The 18593-nt window shown below is 38.2% G+C and overlaps 1 protein-coding gene across 5 annotated transcripts in view; it reads left to right on the forward strand.

The window, feature by feature from the left end:
- The window catches only part of si:zfos-911d5.4, a 30972-nt gene extending 14212 nt beyond the window's left edge, over positions 1 to 16760 (forward strand). For 4 of the 5 annotated variants that reach the window (XM_044179016.1, XM_044179015.1, XM_044179014.1 and 1 more), the window contains 4 exons: positions 667 to 815; positions 2474 to 2702; positions 3384 to 3604; positions 15175 to 16760. In XM_044179016.1, coding sequence (XP_044034951.1) covers positions 667 to 815; positions 2474 to 2702; positions 3384 to 3604; positions 15175 to 15342 — 767 coding nt within the window. In that variant the 3' untranslated portion in view covers positions 15343 to 16760. Of the gene's footprint in view, positions 1 to 666; positions 816 to 2473; positions 2703 to 3383; positions 3648 to 15174 lie in introns of all 5 variants that reach the window. The other variant, XM_044179019.1, reaches the window with a different exon arrangement.
- Positions 16761 to 18593: the final 1833 nt, after the last annotated feature.

The following is an 18593-nucleotide window of genomic DNA, read 5'->3' on the forward strand; positions in this document are numbered from 1 at the left end:
TTTGTAATATTGAGCTATAGCTTAAATTTAGTTTTTTCCAGGTCTTTAAGGCTGAGTTACATGTAAGTGAGCAGTGAATCATTCTAATAGGCCTTTTTCACAGCAGACATTTTGTCTTGTCATAGTAGGAAAAGCACAGGTGTTACTAATAACATTAACGATGGCTCTGTTCTATTCAAGTGTCCCAGTAAGTCATGACAGTGTGACAGTGAGCCAGCATGCACAATATCAGGACCCTGAAACTGAAGCAGCTAAATGGAATTCAGCCATCCTTAATTTTATTATTTACACTTTTGCTTTTCCTAGTGTAACAAAATCTCTTCAAATTTTTTTCAAAGCACAGATAGTGATTACCACGTTATATATTTCTGTCTTGTGGTATTTGTTTTAAAATGTCACTATATTTGAGTCAGTTAATACTGCCCAATGCTAATTCCCATTCAGTTTTTAAAAAAAGTATAAATAGTTTATTAAATGAATTTCCAGAAAATGTTTTATATCACAATATATATTGCTTTTGTGGTATAAAATTACATATACTGTGACAGAAGATTTTATCGATTTTGCCCTGAAGAATTAGCTACACTATATGTTGTATTGCACAGTTGTTCTGAGTCTATAAATCTTGGAGAAATGTTTTTTTTTTTTTTTTTTTTTTTCACTAAGGCCAGGGGATCTTCTGCATAGATGTAAAACCCTGGAGAGGCACAGTGTCCGCTCACAACCAAAACTGGCTTGTGCAAGTGAAAGAAGAGGACCAAAACTTTACCAATACCTGCATTGAGCAGATTGAAGATCCCCTCAAAGCTATCATGGTAAAAAAGACACATTTAGCTGAAATGTTGAAATACCATCGTGGGAACCTAAATGTCAAACTGTCTGGCACACTTGTGTCCAAGGTCCAGTCAATTGTCCAGTACATTGTTTTCATCCAAACTCTAGTCAGGTTAAGAGATTCTGAGTCACTAATTGAGCCAACAATTTATATGGAAATTTCAAACACTACAGCGGGGCTTCCTAAACTTCCCAAGTGGTTGCTCTTCATTTGAAAGGCCATAATTATGTTCACAGGGAGGGTGAAAGCAGGCAGGTGCCTAAACACAGCTGTCACCTTATGTGCCTGGGTCTGTTAGGAGTCATTAATTTCCATCTCTATAGATGCTCAATTTGGACTGGGAGCTTGACAGAAGAGTCTGATGGCAAATACGCACTGCATTATTTAAATAGTTCTGCTTGAATTGGCTGTATTAACTTTATTAATCTACACAAAGCAGATGCAGCTCGATTGTCTGTGCCGATTTTAAGTTGTATAATTTCTTACAATGGGTCCTTTCTAGAAATTGAAAAGTGGATTTGTGTTTTAAGTCATTATGTAACAGAACAATTAAATACTGAGGCGTCCTGTGTGAATGTTAGCACATGTTGACAAACTCCCAGGCTTGATTTAACTAATGCTGAAACGATGAGTCGATTAATTGATTAGTCTATAAACAGGAAATGGATGAACCACAATTCTGATATTCGATTAGTTGTTTGCTACTTTACTCTTTGTTATATCAATGTAAAATAAGTATCTCTGTTGGTTGGTTGGACAAAGCAAGCTTCAGACATCAACAACGGCGTTCTAAAGCACAAATAAAATCGCACACCTCCGCACAACCCTGCGGGAGGGAGCCAGCTTCATCCTGTCCGTTGCTCTCTGCTCTGCGTGTGTGTGTAGCTCAGACCAGACCTCTCTCCACACTTCGTTTTAGCGCTGTGTCAACACTGGAGATACATCTATGACACAGACAGAGAGCAGAGGAGAGGGACGGAGACAGCGACGTAACCTGCTCGCTATGTTTTTATAGAGTCCCGACCTCACAGTCTGTGTGCTGTTTTTGGCTGGGGGCTACACACCACTGCACAAAGGTTGACGCCAAGAAACGTCCTGAACACAGCAAACTAATAAGAAGCTAAGAAAATACAGGCAGAGGGCAGGGTCTCTGCAGATAAAGACACCGCCTCACACTTCTAGTGGGTCAAAAGTGATGATTGAGAGGCATTATTTTTGTATTAGTCTATACATTGTTTTGTTTTGTTTTTTGAAAAATCCTACTTATTCTGCCTTTAAAGAATAGAAAACATGTTTGTTCTACAAAACTGGCTTTTAATTTAACAAAACAATCAAAACAGTCTATAATCAGAAAAATTATTGTTCAAATCAGAGACTGTCTGATTAAAGAAAGAGTAAACTACAAATCTGACCAGACATTCAATACCAGCTGTCAGTACTTGACTGTTTTTAATTCTTGATGCTACAGGCACATTTTGGTCAGTACCAAAAAAGTGTTGATTGGTACCCACCCCTTAGTAATGGCCATTTTCATTGTTTCCTGACATTTTATAGACTAAATGATTAATCCAAAACTAATTGAGAGATTAATCAAATTAAAATAATCATTACTTGCATCCCTAAATCCTACTCCTCTAGACCAAGACAGTCAACTTATGTGGCCATTTGAAGAGGAGTGGAGTGTCTGTGCGCCAAAGCCTCTTCTTCCCCAGGGTTATCTTCCTCTCTCCAGACTGCGATCTGGATGAGGAGCTGAGGAAGAGGAGGGAGCTGGTCTCCCACAGCCAGATAGACTGCTTCCTCAGATCTTTCCGGGAGGGCTACATGGCCTGGATATCAGATGCACTGACTCCCTCCTGGCTCTCTGGTGAGTGGCTCCTTAAAAGATATACATTAATACTTGAGGGATTCAGTTGATGTTCTAATATGCGGCAAAAATCTCCATCATAGCATGTTATTTCTGTCTATTAGAATCCTAAAATCCTAAAAAATTTGCTAGTGCAGACCATTTGTTTCAGCCTGTTTCCAAATCAGCTTGTTTCAACAATAGACAATGAAACAGACTGCTTCATCAGTATAAAGAAAAGTGATACTAGATTCTTGTTAATTCAACCTGTTTTCAATACTAATCCACTTGTTTCAAGCATTTTTGATTATCAATGTTTTTCTTGATTCTAGTGCAGTGGTCCACCTTATTCTGTCTTGTTTCATGATAATGGTGCTCATTTAAAGATTTTTGAAACAGCCGATAAGTTTTGGAAACAAGGCGCTGACCATGAATCTCAACCTTTTGTTGTGTGTCGTCCCATCTCTCTCTCCCCTCATTTCCTGTCATCATGAGTCTCTAAAAATGACCAAAAATACTCAAAATCTTCCTGACATTGCAGATTTTTTCACTTGTTTTAAGATAATAAGATTTTTAGGACTCAACAACTTGACTTGACATGTTTTTACAGCGTAATGAATTCCACCATAGAATGGAGGCTTCTGACAGGAATGCTACCAGGTCAACTTGTTATTTTTATTTTTATGTTTTTTTGTCCTACAGGTCATCTGTCGTACAGGCAGATGGAGTCAGTGCGGGAGGTCCTGAGGAGGGTGGGAACATGGGATGTGGTGCAGCTGCACTGTGGTGAGCAGCTGAAAGGAGACTACCAGGACTGCCAGTACATCGCTCTCAACCGACAGGAGACAGACATGCTGGAGTTTTCCAGAGTCAAGACCCTGTCAGCTGATTCGCTGTGGGCCCTGCTGGGACACGCTCCTCAGGTCAGTCCATTGCACTGGCCCTGATGAGCTACCAGGACCAGAGGTACTGTCTGTAAATGAGGGTTGAATGAACCAGCCGACCAGCAGGTGGCAGTAGTACTTTATGGTTGTCTCACTCAGTTTTCAGTCATTCCCCTCTTGTTCTGAGAACTAGAAAAATAAAGAGTTAGGCTGAAGACTGCAGAGAATTGCAGCAATTTTAGAGTTATTTGAAAACAATTAGGGCCATGTTAAATTAAAAAATGTCAGGATATTACTGTATACACATCAGATTAAGTGATCACAATTACATTTTTGTCAAGAGCCATTCAATTTCAGGTTTTACTGTTTTTTCACCGCACCACAGAGAGATAATTTATATTTATCAAGCTAAGTCCAACTAATTACAGATTTTCTGTAATTAGAAGTAAAGCAATTAGACTTATAGTGGTCTGTTTCCCATTTTTTATTTCACAATCTAGAAAAGGCAGAACAGAGCTTTTTTTAAACCTGTTTGGCTACCAGGACTCTAGTGTGCTCCCTCAGATCATTTCCATGAACACTCCTTATGTTAATTAATGCCTTAACTCTTCAGTTTTTTATTGAGGTAAGTCATTCTGCCTGCCTGCAAGGTACTCATTAGCTCACTTGATTGAATCAAGGCATTTACACAGTCTAAAAACCATCATTTGAGTTTATGTTGTTTTGGATTATTGTTGTTTATTTTATTCCAAGGTAATTAATGGATTTAGCTAATTAGTTACATATTGTCTCTCCAGGTGGCATGAAAGGGAATTTTACTGTCACTGTGGCAATGAATGTAAAGGTTGTACTGGAGTTGAATCCTAGTGATTATGACATACACAAAATGAACATTGAATTATTTTTACTTGTTTGACGGTGCTTCAGTGCTGCTTGTTAGAGAAATTTGTTGAATGAATGTTAGACAGACAAAGGTCAGAGCTCTTAAGGTCCAGTGGGTATGACCCCTGGTCAGCATCCATTACAGATTTCACACCCACCCTCAGCACCCAAACACTCTGGGCTTTCCTTACAGACTCCACTCAGGCTTTAGTTTGCCCACCCCCCAACATCCAGACTGTATGTACTCTCCCCTCTCGCCTCCAGCTGCTGTGTATTTGATACATGACCCAACAATCATTAGACAGTCTCCAGTGGGCCCTTTTCTAGCCCAAGGGGACACACACGGCGACAACAAAATATATTATTTTCAAAGAAATATTTCTAAATGGAGGCAGTGTGAAGTGAACACACACACACCCTCCCAAATTTCAAAAAGAAATTTGACTTGGAAATTTAGAAAGTGACTTGGAGAATATATGGTAAATATTCTGTTACGGTATCTGTTTTATCCACTTACTATGTTCAAAAAACCACCAGGAAAATATATTTTGCCATTGGATTTGTACAATAAACTTAAGTAAAACATTGATTTTGCTTCTTTGGACTCCATGATGAGTGTCACCCACTCTGTCTTTAGAAATAAAAGATCTTTGCTCGCGTGCAGCAGCTGCGAGGGGAAGTTTGGGGGGTGGCAAGGAAACTTGATAGCTCCCCCAGGCGTATTTTCAGAGCCCAGAAATAATGCATCCTTTTGATTTGTTACTTGTAAACACACAGGATAGAAGATCTGCAATATGACCCACAGTCTCACTCAGGCATCTGTTTGGTTGTAAGAAGTGGCACCAGATGCATCTAGAAAGCCACTGTGGAAGCACTAGGTGTGTTTTCTGTGGGCTCAGTCTATTACTCTGTAGAGAATGAGATGTCTACATGTCCCCAAAGTGGAGAATGATCGAGTAGAGTGGCTGTAATTTATTAATTATGGTCTATATTCTTAGACCACAGTTCTGGCTTCATTCAATTTGTATGGATTGAGGGGTAATTATGGTGTGTGTGTGTGTGTGTGTGTGTGCATTAGTGCCCGTGTGTGTTAGGGAGAGAGAGAAAGAGCTAAAGATCTATTCATGTCATAATTTCAAGTGCAGGTTAGTTCTGTTGTTCATCTTCATGTCATCTCATATTCTGAAATTTGACTGTTTCATGAGGTCTTTGTACCAGTTTATATAATGAGGTTTATTCAGGAGGAGCAGAAATGGAGCCCCTGTGTTTAAAAAAAAAAGAAAAAGAAAAGTCTCCTTACTCACGGTCAGCATATAGAGTGTCTACTAATTGCATAGCTGAGAAACAACAATTGAGTTCTTTCGACCGTAACTTGACTACACCACCCTGTCAGCTGATTAATAGAAGCAAAGCTACCAGGCAAAAAGCTGCAAATTCACCGACAACATCTCAGCTAACAAATAATCAAACCTCGGTTACCCGAGATACATCTCGTCTCTCTGACTGGCTACAGATTCCACACAGGTGTAGCTTGTTAATTTAACTCCACGCTGACATTCCTCTCTGTTTGGCCATCTCCCAGGCTGCACGTGTCACAGGTCTGTAATGGACAGACTGGTGTGCCTGGTGCTTTGCACAGAAAAAGGCAGAGAGGGGAGACATCAACCGCTTTGTGGTGATAATGAATGGAGGCACACAAAAGGCCAGGAGCTGGCCATTTACAAAGACTGCAAATTCTGCTGCCTAAATAGATATTGGCAGCCACTGTGGCTTTTTGGTCTCTCTTTATGTAGAGAAAAAAAAAACAATTTTTAAAGAAAATATATGCAGTACCCATTACTATTGATAATAAATCATTTATAATCATTTGCAAATATGAGAGAATCCTGTGTATGCTAAAAAATGTATTTGCTAAACAAAAAATTCTATATGAACATGGCGATGCCTGTAATTTCTCTGAAAGCCTGTGTACTACTAACCTGTATTTTCAGTTACCAGACACGAACTAAGAAGAGGATACTTTAAAGTTGTTTCACCAAAAGTGCAATTTATCAGATTGTCAGTTCTGTAGAGTTTAGTGTTCATCAGGTTCATCAAGTACCCAACTTAACTTGGTGGAATGATGATTTCTGCACTAAAGAAAAGTTTCAAAGAAAAGTTTTCTGAAGAATTTCCCAGAAAGAAAGATTTGTTAGTTGCACAGCATTTTTAACAAAAATGGAAATTGTGGGGAAATTACCAGTATGTTCAGATTTCTGTAATTGCAGCATCGCTCTCGAAAAGAAACTGGAATTGGAAATAATTTGCACCAGAGTGTGTGTAGGAAGCTGCAGAGGAAAGCTAACCATGCAATTACACATGAGAAGAGTGCTGCAGAATTGTCTGTAATGAACTAGTGAAGACACCAGTACTTATACAGTGGAAGGCAATGATAAAAGCTGCCTTGTAATAGCGTGTGATTAAACTTGGTAAAATCTATTTTTTCACCTGAGCACTAAGCCACTGTGAAGAGTCCCGTGGAGAGATTCTGCATCTGTCAATTTGAAGATGACTCAATGTGTTTCCTCCAAATTCATCACCCAGCATGCAATACCAGTCATTTTAAAGGGCTCTTCAAGCGCTCTTTTGTTAATTTAGTTAAACATCAACCGGCAGAGTTCATGTTTTACACATTCCTACTTAACACAGGTGGAGATGGAGTTTCGGTAAATTTGAATACATGTTTAAAATAAAGCTCCAAGCCATTAATATTCATTACAAAATAATTTCTTTGAATGTGAAATGAGCTGTGGTTGTGCAAGACACACAGTAGGTAATACTATCTGTGATACCCATAAATATTGTATGTTTATACTGTTGTATTGTATACTGCATGCATTATATCAACAGTCAAAAAATTCACAAAAGAAAGTCCTAGCTCATATCATGATATTTGGTCAGAATATTTTTACATCAATATATTGTATATCAAGATATCGCAATTATATGAAAAAATCACATGTAAAGTAATCAAATTGATATATATGCAATGAACTGTGTTCAGTTGTGATGCTTTACATCAGATGAAACGGATCAAATGTGTAAAAAAAATAACTTTAATATCTAATTTAATTCTGTTTTTTATTACTTTTTGTTTGGAATAATTCATTTTGAAAATCATTAAAAAAAAACATTATATGTAGAGCAGAAACGATTCGATGATTAGTCGATTGACAGAAAATTAATCGGAAACAATTTTGATGTTTGATTTATCGGCTTTTCATAATTTTTCAAGCAAAAATGCCAAACATTCTGTGGTTCCAGCTTGTCAAACATGAAGATTAGATGCTTTTCTTTTTTGCGTATGATAGTAAACTGAATATCTTTGAGTTTTCGACTGATAGTCGGAAGCAATTTGATGACGTCACTTTGGGCTCTGGGAAACTGATCAGCATTTTTCACTATTTTCTGACATTTTATAGACAAAATGATGAAAAAAATAACGGGCAGATTAATCGGTAATGAAAATAATTGTTAGTTGCAGCCGTAATGATATGATCATATCTTAGCAATACAGCTCCAGTGAAAAATGATAATATTTAATTATTGCCTAGGCTTTTGCAATGGCATATTTCATCATAAGACCATATAGGCTTCATACAAGATTTTTCCTATTAATGATTCTCTGACGTCATCAAATTTGGCATCAAATCCTGGATTTAGTATCTAACAGAAACTGTTCTTTGGTCACTGGCCAAGATGTTAATTTTATCTCGGTAAGCTCAGCTATTTGTTTTTGGGATTCAGGATATTACAGTGGTCCCCATAGTATAGGTTGTACGATATGATCAATAGGGATTCATGAATAATGAAGTGGCCGAGTGGAGCAGAGACACTTAATTACAGTTTCAAAAGCCATTCTCATTAATTGAGGAGAATAAAGGTGGTGAAGTGGACTGAACAGCAACATTAGAATTTTTTATCTGTTACTTTTTTACTCTCTTTTTATTATTAATATACAGAAAGACCCTCAGTGACTGCTAAAAAACACCAGCTGGTAATTGGCAACTTCTCACTGTTCAAATTGATGCATGTCTGTGTTTGACATTAAATATCATAGTTTATTTTGTGTGCTCGGTCCATTTCCTCTGGCCACCTGTGAGCAGACTATCGTTCTTTTAATGTGAAGGCTAATATGCTGCATATCCAGACAGTGTGTGGCCACTGTGCTCAGCAGATACAGTATATAATTGACAGCCCTGCCATCTGTTACAGTTATGTGAAATTATGGATAAACTAGTTAACAGACACTTTGGCCCATTGTCTGTTGTTTTGATAATCACCCTTAATAACGGACGGCATCAATATGGTCTTTAAACCTGATTTGGGAGTTAATGGAGTCAGATGGGGGCAGTCAGTGTATGCTCTGGGGGTAATGCTGTTAGAGATGTTCGTAAAGAGCAAATTAAATCAGTCATAGATTGTGCCCTCTCAAGTCAGCCAGACAACCAGACTCATTGAGGAGAAAAAGGAGGGGGATTCATATTTTAACCTCTTGCAGAAAATGCACTTATGTGGATGGAAATAAAGTCAGAGCTGGGTGAATGGATGTAAATGGTTATTGCTGAGAGTCTAATGGCTTCCTGTTAGCTGAGGCAGGTTGGTTGGAAGCAGAGACGCAGCTATTCAGAACTTAACCAGCCATCTTTTGCGTTCATGACTTTAGACAAATGTAGTTACTGACGTAGATTGTAATGTCATCAGACCAGAGTTTAGGCATCTTAATGGATGGTCTACATCTGGAGCACATGCAAGTTCAATGATGACATTTTAGTATTTAATGCAGGAAGTATTGTAGTGATTCTTCAGACAAGCAGTTAATGGACTGATACCATTCTGTGGATTAATTAGCTCTTCTCTTGTGTTGAAACGATTAGTCAATTAGTTGGTCAACAGAAAATTATTCAGCAAAAATTTTGATTATTGATTCATCATTAAAGTCTTTTATCAAGGAAAAATGCAAGCCATTCACTGGTTCCAGATTCCATCAAATGTGAGGATGTCCTGCTTTTATATCATTTTAAACTGAATACCTGTAGGTTTTGAACTCTTGGTCGGTCAAAACAAGTAATTTGAAGATGTCACCTTGGGCTCTAGGAACTAGGAATCAGTTCATTGAAAAAAATGTATCAGCTATAAATTATGCAAATTCAATGCATTGATCTGCTAAAATAATTAAATTAAACCAAATTGCTCTGGTTTCAGCAATAATCTATATGAAATACTGCTGCCACTGTCAAAATATTAATATTGACTACCACTGCTAATGTCACCACTGCTATGACTGCTACTGCTACTTTCACAACAATCATTACTATTGCTGAGTGAAATGTGTGCTTGGATAAGTAAACACATGTCAAACAGTTGGGGATATTGTTTAACCTTTTGCACCCTCTTTTTGGGAGTAGTTCGTCTAAATTAAAACACCTTTGTGGTGATTTACTGCTGTGTTGGCCAGACAGCTTAGAAGACACCATATTTTTTAGGTTTCAGGCAGACGTATAGTCTGCCGTGCGTTGTACCTGGATTACGTTATGACAGGGTGTTGTTTTTGAAAATGACCACACTGTCTAATCTATTGATACATACTTCACATGTTCATATTCATGTAACTTTACATAGTACTAGCAGTCTGTGAAAGTTCTACATGGTGCTAGTGCCCACAGTTTGGCACAGTTGGTGGTTAAAAGTTGATTTATGTTTTATTCCCTATAAAAGATACTGAATTTTAAGATCTGTTAAAAAGCAGTTTTTCAGTTTGACAACCCTATTTAATGGAAAACACTTTCATTGTTTGGAATCATATCCTAATATTTAGTGAAAAAACTGAAACCTTACTTTTTGCCTATTATTTAAGAATAATGTTAAAAACATAATTGTGTCTGTTTTCACATTGTTGGAGAATTAGGACAGTTTCACATTATTGCATATTTGTTTAATAAATATACACATCTGTGGTTTCCAAATCTAATCATATTGAACCGAAAAAGAAAAACTATAATCTGTCTTGATTTGCATCGTCAATTCGAAGGATATAAATTCATCGGATTTGCTGATAATCCAGCGATTGACACCTCTCAGCAGGCTGTTAATTTATTCACCCAGTGAGCCAAACCACACAGTGTTTACCTAATTGCCTTGTTAAATCCAGCTGAAATGACAGTATACCACTTTTGGTCCGATTCCATCACATTTGGCTCGTCGACAAAGATGTTTGGTGCGCCAGAGGTGTGTTACTCAGTGTCCCCCCCCCCATATGTGTCTGGTGAGACACGGCGTGGAACAAAGAGCCCGTCGTCTGAAGCTGGTGTGGCGTTACGCTCACTCAGAGTTCACCTGAAACACTGCACCCATGGCTCCAGGTAACAGTCCCTGCTGACTGATACCCCACTTGGATTCTTTGACTTTATCAGAAGAATCTGAACTTTGTGAATGGCAATACATGCAAGTGGTGACACGTCCCTACCCAGTTACACAGTTCCTCACATTATTCACATTTGTCAGAGCTGTCAGACCTTTAATCACAAATGATCAAATTTTACTTGAACAGTTGGATGATGTACAGTGTGTAATCACAATGCAAAGTCCACAATGCAGGTTTATTAGTTTTATTTTCTAATTAGAAGAAGTAATATGGGATTTCTGAATCACCATTACACCAAACTGGCTGAGAATTTGTGCCTTAAACATCTCTACAGGTAGAAGATAAGGAAACCAGTGAGATCGCTCTTAGCCATTTGTATGTAGATGTTTCTTTGTTGGATGGAGAATGAGCCGTTGTCTTGAGTTTAAGAGGGTAAAAGGTGAACAGTGAACCAGAGGCAGGATTTATGACTATTAGCAGTAGGTAAATAAGAAGTTTGTCTCGTTGAAATGTGAGGAGTGATGTCATTCACACCACTCCCCCAACACAGAAAGTGAGAGGCTGTTCAGGGGTAGACACCGTTAGGTGAGCTCTTAGCCCTTTGTGTGACACCCAACCTTAGCCCCAAGGGTCCTATCCTCACCATGAAGTGTTATAAACACACATTCAGGCCTGTCTGTGCTTGAAATGGTAATGATTCTCGTTCACTTGTGGACAATTCACAGTCAAAAGTGAGATAACTATTGATCTGTTCATCTTGGCTTGTTGAATGTTGTGTAGCTGTGACATGCTGTATTTCATCTTAAGTGTAAGATAATAATAATAAAACTTTATTTATAGAGCACTTATCAAAACAAAGTACAAAGTGCTTCACAACAAGAGAAATAAAATACCACAGTGAATGATAAAATATAAAGAAATAAAATACACAAAAGATGCAGATTGCACTTTGAATGACATTGTTTTTTTTTTTATGTCAGCAGCTCCTTTACACTTTGTTCCTCTATTGTAATTTAGATACAGTATCGCCTTTACCCTCAGACACTTGCCTCAAGTGGCTGAGAGGGTAACATGCAGTGACAGTTCCTGTACCTGACACACCACCTCTGTTGAATAACACCTGGCAGGCAGGTTGTCTAGACCACACAGAACTCCCCTCTTTGAGTTTATGTCAAAGATGGCAGCATACTTCCTTCCTGTATGGCAAAACACAGTCATTGTAGCACTTAATCAGACTTCTTGTGGTGCTTTGATTTCAAATAATGCAGTATTTCTCTGTAGCTTTTCTGCTTGGTAAAGGTTGACTGTTTTATTTTTATCTCCATCAAGAAGGCTATGTTTTCAAGCCTGTTTGCAACATGAAGCATTTTATGTTTTAATTCAAACTCCTTAACTGTGAGGCATAGAAGTAAATTTAGTTTTTACTGTATTTTTTGTTTCAGGGTGAATCTGTTGGTATAAGATACGTCCATTTTAGCCTAAAAAATTCTCTGCCATCTTGAATTGTCAGTCCCTCCCTCCTACAAGTTTCATTGGTGCATTCCCAATAATATTTTTTGGAAAAGCCTTCAAAAGAATTTTTTTTTCCAGATTCCATACCATTTTCCAATAACTAGTTTCCAGATTGTTTTAGGCAGTTATGACTAGAAATTATTGCAGTTTATGCATTTGTGCAAACTGTAACCCATAAACTACTGAGCGCATGGTGCAATTGCAACCACATTAGATGTTATATGCTCATACTCGAATTGATTGCATTGGGCCTTTTTATATGATGCTACAGAAATATGATACATTTAAATTACATTTGCAAGAATTATCCTCTTTCAAAAACAGTATTTAGGTATTCTCAAGAGAAACCATGGCCTGCCATCAGCCAGTCAGCATGAGTGTCTGTTACTATGCATATTTCAATGCAGATCTGGATCTAGATGCAGATTTCTGAACATTTTCTGTTATTAAAAATAGAAGATTGTGCAGCCTTGTTGAAGGTAAATGCTCTTTGGATGCACATAGGCAATATGTGTGTGTTTCATAGCCTCTCATGCTGCTCTTGCTATATGAAGTGAATAGTTTTTCTACTTCTGTCTGGGTTTGAAAATGATGCAGAACCAGCATTGTGTCTGTGCCTCTGCAGCGCCACAAAGATGGAAGTACTCGACTTTAGTTGCATTAAATTAGCTAATTGCTGATTACCAACTATTATGTTTGGCTATGATTTGTTAGAATAATTCTTCTCTGATGTCTTTGTGTTGGTTTATGTGCCTCTCTGCCACCAGCTGTCATGAAGCTATTTTTTCATGCATCCCAAATTAATAGACACTCACTCGTTCTGAAGTGTCTGATGCTATTGTAATACAAGCCACGTGGCATTCGGCCAAGGCTGCAATATAAGACACAATTGTTCTGTTTTTTTTTCTCTCTTTCTCCCTGTTTTAATGTACAATAATAAGTAAGTAAATGGAGGAAAGATGTGTGTCTGAAATCGCAGTGGCCTTTGTTGCAGATAATTAGGTTAGCAGCAAGAGCGTGCAGGTGTTGAGGGTGTGCTGTGCGCTCGTGTTGTGTTATCGACTTGCTCATATTCGTAGGCTGTCAGGGTTGTTGCACTTCCCATCAGCCCCACAGCTCACCAACCTCTTCACTATTAAAATGATCACTTTCAATAGCAGACAAAGGAAAGAGGGAACATATCTAGTGCAGGGTATTTTCCCCACCTATAATGCTTATCTGCCTTTTGATGTCGGCGTAATAAAAGGCCTATTGGGCTTCCACAATGACCTGCAAAATGGACAAGGGCCGATATACTGGGCTCTGACTGTCGCTACCATTAACTAAAAGGCCCAGACATTATGGAGAGCCGGGGATGAAAGAACATGGAAAAAAATAATAATTGAAAAATTGCCTAATGCTAAAGTGAAAGAAAATGAAACTGTGAAAAGGCACTGTAATATTCTGTTATGCCCTGTAAATGCAGCCAAACAAGAGATGCAGCCAGGCATTCTTTTTGAAATGGATGTGGTTCAATTACCTGCATGTCTAAATCTAGTTAAGGCTTCCATTGTCAGGCTCAAACATAACAGGCAGTTTTGATGTAGTGTTAAAGCGTATTATGCCCTACAACCTACATAAAATCAAGAGAGGTATGACTCCATTCAAGATGTGGAGGGGAATTAAAAAAAAGCTCACAGTGAAAACAAGGTTAATTTAATATTTATTCTGTTTCAGACTTTCGTTTGTATCACCGTTCCAAAAGAGTTGCACAATATTTTAGCGTCGTTAAGAAAATTTGATGGGGTTTTTTTGGGTTTTTTTGAAGGCCATTTCAGTAGATGACTAATTGGTTCCTAAGAAGATCTTCTCGCAAGTATTATCTTCCAATAAGAGGAGAACTGATTTGTTTCACCATATTTAAACTGGAATGAACCCCCATAAGCATGGTATAGCTGAAAAAATGTGTGATTAAATGATTATTTGATCAACAGAAAATTAATCAGCATCTGTTTTGCTAATTGTTTGAGTACATTTTTTTTGCAAAAATGTCAGTTGAATATCTTTGGCTTCTGGACTGTTGGTCGGACGAAACAAGCAATTTTGGGCTCTTAGAAATTGCTATTTTTGACAGTTAATGGACTAAACAACTAATCCATTAATTGAGAAAATAATTGGCAGATTAACTGGTAATGAAAATGCCCTAAAGCATAGATTTGGTCATTTGCAGGTAAAAAGATGCTTAACTATTATTTTTAACCTTTATCTAGGTTAAAACCAGGTTAAATTTGGTTAAAAAGTGAATGTTTTTTTTAGACGCCTAGGTTACATATAACTGTTATTTCTACTTAATTTCAAGGGCTACATTTCACGGTGAAGTTACCTGCTACAAACTGAATTTTAGTCAATTAAATGCTGTTGAATCAATGGTAAAATCTAACCAAGATGTGTTTAAAATGTTTACTTTTCAGCCAAATTCATCCCATATCAAATAATCAAGTCTATACTTTGTGGGTCAAAATAGACCTCGTTTGACAAAAATCTATATTTTACCCATTATTAAACCCAGTCCATCTTCAGGAGGTTTTTACTGGTTCTTCAGTCTACAAGTGCACAGACTAAGTAACAGCTTGTACATGCAGAGGTCAAAAGTGAAAGTCATAAGTGTCTGCTTAGCTCTAGCCAGAGGTCAGGAGGTCTCAGTCAGGGTCATGACCCCAGCAAAAGCCCTGAATATCCAAGAACAGCACCTTGTTTTTTAACCACGTTTAGCCACACTCTCACTTTATAACCTTAATTATCTATATTTGTGTTTACTTCTCTCACTCTGCAGGTAACCGTTAAAATGTACAAGCGTGGCTCTCACGGCTGGCTGGGCAAATCCCTGAATGCCACCACCACCATCCCCTCCAACACCTTTGTCATCTTCAGGATCAGCGGGGAGGAAGCAGATGCCAAAATCCCAGCAAACACCATTCACAGCATCACACTCAGCATGTGACAGTCAATAAAGAGGATAGCCATCACAAAATGGCGCTGCCGAGAGAGGAAGCATTCTTAATCACAAGTATGCAGATGCAAAAAAACAAACTCTTAATTTAGCTCAAACCTAATCACATTTTTATTGAGTGCCTTTTACTATGCAGTGTTTGCATTTTGTTATATTATGCTAACAACACAGGTTCTGAATGTCTTTAAGTGAACATTTGTTATAAAAAAAAAAGAAAGAAAGAAAAGAAAAAATGCCCTATTTGCAAATTTCCTTGATTCTCCGATCCTCAGTGGCAATATTATGTTAATGAAGATGGTTTCAGACAATTAGCCTGATTAACTTTCTCTTGTTTTGAATTTCTAGGGCTGGCCCACACTTTACACTAGCCATTAATTAATCATTATGTTAGCTGATTGTGTCACATCAGTTCAAGATTGAAGTGTTTAATGTGTTAATTGTGGCGGTTAAAAACTGGTTGCCTCTAGTACAACGAGGGCCAAGCGTGTTACTGCCTCTATGGGTTTAATGGGCGGTGATTTACGGTCTGTTTAGATGGTGTAACTGTAAGGTGCTTTATTAATATGCTCCACCACACAGAGGAGATGATAACATATTCAAGAGCGCACAGGCGCAGCCGCCAGCACCATTCATAACTGTGTCTGAGTCACTTTCCATCAGTTACCAGGCTTAGTCAGCTGCGCTAACAGCTAGCAATTGTATTTACTGTGCCTGGTCGTGGCCAAAATGAAGTTATTTCCATCAAGATATCAGTGCCTTTAGCTAATGCAATAGAAGGAGCTCTCTGTGTTGATGGTATCTCTTTGCATGGCATCTCTCTACCTGAAACATCATTACACTGTACTCAAGCTCCTCACTTTTTCAAATGTCTGTTTACTGTTTTACCTGAGGGACAGATCATTGGTAGTTGTACAAACAGCACTGTGTTGTTTGCATTTGTAGGTGCACATTTTTTAGACTCTGGTTGTTTTCAGATCTTGGTTAACATTGCTTGAATGTGTTTTGATGAATTTATTGTCTTTGCATATTTATACTTAAGCACTAAAGAGTGTCCTCAGGAACTGTTTTCTCCACAACACTTGACAAACAATATTGACAATATCAGACGATCTGGGATGAGAAGGACTTTAAGGAAATTACTATATGTAATTCTGATAAGTGGTGCAGGTTTTACTGTAAATTCATTATACCTAACAATCAATGTTTTCTTCATTTTTTTAAAAACTAAAAGCACTTTCAGCATCAAGCCAACTTAAGAAGCACGATTGTTAACCATACTCTTCAGTTGACTAATTTAAGCATGGTTGTTTTATTCATTGGTGTGTTTTTCTATTCATGGTATCATCAAGTGTTTTTATGTTTACATGTATTTGTACTATCTGGTCTCATAATAAAAAGATTTGATGATTTAACGCCTCCCATAATGATTTACACAGTTTTGGAATGAGGTGGCCTCACCAGAGTTTCTTTCACCTGTCCTCCAGATCTGCTTCGTGCAAATTATCTATAATATTTAAAATCATTTGTCACTACTGGGCCACAAGGTTTCTTCAAAGCTTGGTTTGGGAGATGGAGGGCATCCATCAACAGCTCACTCTGCCCTTTGAAAGCATGCAGCACTCCTCCAGCGCAGTAAAAGACTGGATATTAGGAATGGATGACTGGCCACAGGGACAATGCAAGCTCTGTTGGGCAGCGTGGAGGCGAGAGGGAGGGGAAGCTGAGCGGAAATGGACATGGAGATCAGACCAGAACATAGTGTGACAAGGTAACAAGGTAAACTGATCCAGGCTGCAATTCCTCTGGAAACTGAATCAATGAGGGTTCTGTTAAAATGGAAATCCTCCCGGATGTCGAGTTTAGGTGAATCTATAGCACAATAGAATCAGCTGTAAATATGTTTTCCTTTGCAGTAAACATGTACGTCATGTTATCTACAGATGGGTGTTCCAGGCCATCTGCAAGTTGCATGTTTCGACATATAGAAAGAATTGGTGAGCCAGTTTGTCGAGGAAGTGAAGAACTAAAAGTCTTCACCCAGGAGTAAGACCATGTGTCCAACTTTGACCTCTGGCCATTTGGCACTTCCCCAGGGTTGTCAGGTCAGGTGACAGGTTTGACCTTTCCTTTGTACATGACATGGAACTGTAGAGCAGCCTGGACATGAAGGACAGATCCCTCTCGAGTGACATGCGAAGGAACGAGCCGCTGTCTCAGCCACAGCCATTTATTTGAAAATCCTGCACCACAGTGCTGTATTCATTTGGGTCAGTACTCAAGGACATAACTGTTTTTCCTTTCACCTGCTTGAATGCAGATGCAGTTTGACAGCCAAATTCTAGCATTGAACAAACTCAACAAACAGTTTGACCATAATGTGAACCTCCAGTTTCTGTGATTTTACTGCTTCAGCTTGACTAGCTCAAAGGTTGTGATACAGTGGAGGTCAATACGCTCTTTTCAACTGTAATATTTTCTGAGATGCAAGCCTGTTTCGTCTGTAAAGGGCCCTAGAGATGAGATTGTGTTGAGAGTCTAACCCCACAGGAAAAGCTGTGTTTATTCTAAGTGGGGAATGGTTAGCAATGACTCTTGGCTCTGATTGCACCCCTACATAAACACATTGTGAACACCAAAATGCATTGAAAAAGTCAGTGCTTTAGTATTCAGCAGTTAACAATTCTGGACATCACTTTGCATCTCTTATCTACCTGTAATCACTGCAGCTATCTGTGCTTCAAATCCCTGTTTTATTATAATACTATTTCTCCTAAATAGAACTTTTTCACCATTATTGCAGCAAGATCAGTTCGCCCACATAAAAAAAGCTAATTTACGCACTGAACCCTGGTATCTAGCCATGCAGATAGCTTTGGTTTTATTTGCCTTGGATTTTGAGATATCCACCTCTGAGATTTTTCCTTAACCCCAATACAATGGAGGTCAAAAGAATTTTTTCACAGCATAAAATACAGTGAAACAAGACAAAAAGTCTGCAGCCATGCTAGTGGCTCTGCTGTATTTAGACACAGTGGTGCAAGCTAAATGCTAAACATCAGTATGCTAACATGGTCACAATGACAATGCTAACATGCTGATGTTTAGCAGGAACAATGTTTACCGTTCTCAACATTTTAGTTTAGTACATTAGCATGCTAACATTTGCTAATTAGCACTAACACAAAGTAGCTGCTGAGATTGATGGGACTGTATTGTCCAAGTCAGAATTTTACAATTCATCC

Source organism: Siniperca chuatsi, linkage group LG20 (assembly GCF_020085105.1).
Source record: "Siniperca chuatsi isolate FFG_IHB_CAS linkage group LG20, ASM2008510v1, whole genome shotgun sequence".
NCBI classification, from domain to species: domain Eukaryota; kingdom Metazoa; phylum Chordata; class Actinopteri; order Centrarchiformes; family Sinipercidae; genus Siniperca; species Siniperca chuatsi.